General features: G+C 45.0%; 1 protein-coding gene across 1 annotated transcript; it reads right to left on the bottom strand.

Annotated features, from left to right (window-relative positions):
* Positions 1 to 1,792: 1,792 nt before the first annotated feature.
* Positions 1,793 to 2,486, bottom strand: sod3a (superoxide dismutase 3, extracellular a). Its single transcript, XM_071926584.2, has one exon. The coding sequence runs from the start codon at positions 2,429 to 2,431 to the stop codon at positions 1,793 to 1,795; it is 639 nt and encodes a 212-aa protein (XP_071782685.2). The 5' UTR covers positions 2,432 to 2,486.

The raw sequence follows: 2,486 nt of genomic DNA, 5'->3' as shown, positions 1-2,486 counted from the left end.
TTCATTCGCTCACCTTGCTTTTTTACGCTTACCCGAGTTTTATCATGCGGTGCCTCTGAGACACTTGAGTTCACCGAGCCCTGCAGGTCTGCTCCCCGGTGCCGTGATTCGAAGAGTGTAACTTTCCACTCCGTTGCTGACAAGGCTGTTATTATCCCAGGTAATGGAAGAAGAGAAAAAAAACGGGGCGAAATGTGTCAGTCATCTTGTTCCCTGCTTGTTTCCCGTGGAGGTAATAATTCTAATGTATCATAGATGCTCAATGTGTAATTGCATCATTTGTTTGGTGTGCACAGGCATATGGGTTCAGTGTCTCTGCAATTACTCTGTGCATTTTCTCATCACTTCATGAGTCAAATATACCAACATTATAGTCAGTTGCAGACAGGTAAATTGTGTTAGCTTTAGCCTAAATCTCTGCTCCACTGCATGAAGGCCCTATAAAGGTACTAGCAACATGACACACTATGATATTGTCTTACCACATGGGCATGGCTTCCCTTGAAAGATTTAAGTTGTTGATTGATTTCTATTTCTCTACTCTTTTATTTTTTTTTTTACTTTTATCAAAGCAAAATCCAGCTGGCAGGTTATGAGCATAGACACAAACTACATGAGCGAAGGCACTAAGTACATTGTGACTGTCATCAACCCGCTCGTTGATGTAGGAGTTTGCTCAATCACAGATTAATAATAATAATAATTAATCACAGGGTTAGGCCCTGCTGCCTATGGTTCTTTGTCCCTTGTGACCTACCTCAGTAGTTTCCAAATTTCCCGGAGGCAAAACTGAAACTGACTGCAACAACAACAACATGGCTCCCAAGGCCCTGCTGGGAAGCAAGGCCGGCAAAGTCGCAGGACGTTGGAGGAGCGAGAGCTTGTGGACGGCCGATAAGCAGAAAGGCCGTGCCGGGGGTCAGCGCGCAGCCACGGCGTACAGTCAGATCTCTATTAAGATAGGAGATGGTGGGCCGGCGTGATAAGAGCCGACAGGACCTGGTGATGTCAGTGATGGGGCAGCAGCAGCTGATGCCACTGTCCTCAACCAGCAGGGGAATCAGGGTTGGACTGATGAGGTGGTCCTCAATTATCCCGATTCAGATTTCACAGTATTTTGCCAGCGCAATGCCTAGCCTAGACATTTGATATTTATAAGTTCAATTTTAAATCCATTCTAAATACTTTGATACAAAACTGTATGTTAAAAACTGCCCCAGCTTAATTATTACCCCACTGAATTGTGTTAAGTTGAAAAGCTTTAAGATGTAAAGGTTTAAACCTTGAACCAATTTACAGTTATGATATTCTGGTACCTTATCCATGGTTTCCATAAGTACTGACCTTTAATGCTTCCAAATGCAGCCAACATCGTCATTAACCCGCAGACCCAGATAATAACGCCAATTTATTACAAACTACTGCAATTCATCATTGTACCAAGTGTTCTGTTTTACATTACCAGAGTATTTGTCTTGGTTACATTTCACTTGGTTTGAAAGGGTATTTCCTTACATCTGTGTATTACAATGTAATATTGCACAGCTATTGCAAGGCAAAGATGAGCACAGGAGTAGATTTTAATGAATAAATTTATTCAGGAAAGTAAGCCACTTTGGTATTTCATCAAAGTTCAAGAGTCTTATAGCATCAGATCACTGCAGCTTAACATTTTCTCTCAAATGACGCAACAGCACTTCTTCTCTCTACTGAGAGTGCATTGTTAGCCATCTGATTTCTAGATAAGAAAACAAGCCACTGAAGTTGGGTGCGCAGTGCTCTTGATTAGAGCTCATTCTTCAGCAGAATCTTCCCAGCTAGACTCTGCTGTATTTTCCCACAAGCTGGAGCTGCTCATTCCGATGACACAGCAGGCAATTCTCTGGCCCGCATTCCCACTCCTTAGGCTCTCCTCATCCCCCCCTTTGCCCATATCATCCTTCCTCTCATGGAGGACGACTGAACGCCCCAGCACTGACTGAGTCCCAAACAACGTGACTTTGGCTGTGACCGACGCGTGGACCTGACCACGGCTGGAACCGAAGTTGCCTAGGTCCCCTGGGTGGTTGGCATGGTGTTGCCCTAAGGGGTTGAAGTGGGGTCCAGCTGCACTGCAGCCTTTACTCAAGTCCCCAAACTGGTGGATGTGGATAGCACGCTCACTTTCCCTGGTGGGGAAGCCCCGGAGGCTGACTATGATTTGCATTCGGCCAGCTGGGTAGACTTGTTTGAATAGGACCTGTCCGTAGATCTGTGGTTGACCCAGAGGCAACGTGGTGCTGGGTTTCATCTCACAGGTAGCGTACAGGCTGCCATTGTAGTCACGGACCTCAATAGGAGCATCTGATAGTGACACTTTGCCCTGTGTTTCAGAGGCTCCCTTGAAGTTAAGCACACCCAGAGTAAACAACAGATAGCTGAGGGTAAACATGTTGAGCCCTGTTAGTCAATCCTGTAAAAAAAAATTAAAAAAATAACAGGGTATG

This window comes from Centroberyx gerrardi, chromosome 23 (genome assembly GCF_048128805.1).
Source record: "Centroberyx gerrardi isolate f3 chromosome 23, fCenGer3.hap1.cur.20231027, whole genome shotgun sequence".
NCBI classification, from domain to species: Eukaryota; Metazoa; Chordata; class Actinopteri; order Beryciformes; family Berycidae; genus Centroberyx; species Centroberyx gerrardi.
The sequence above is the reverse complement of the archived record's forward strand: the minus strand, read 5'-3'. Positions and strand labels throughout refer to the sequence as shown.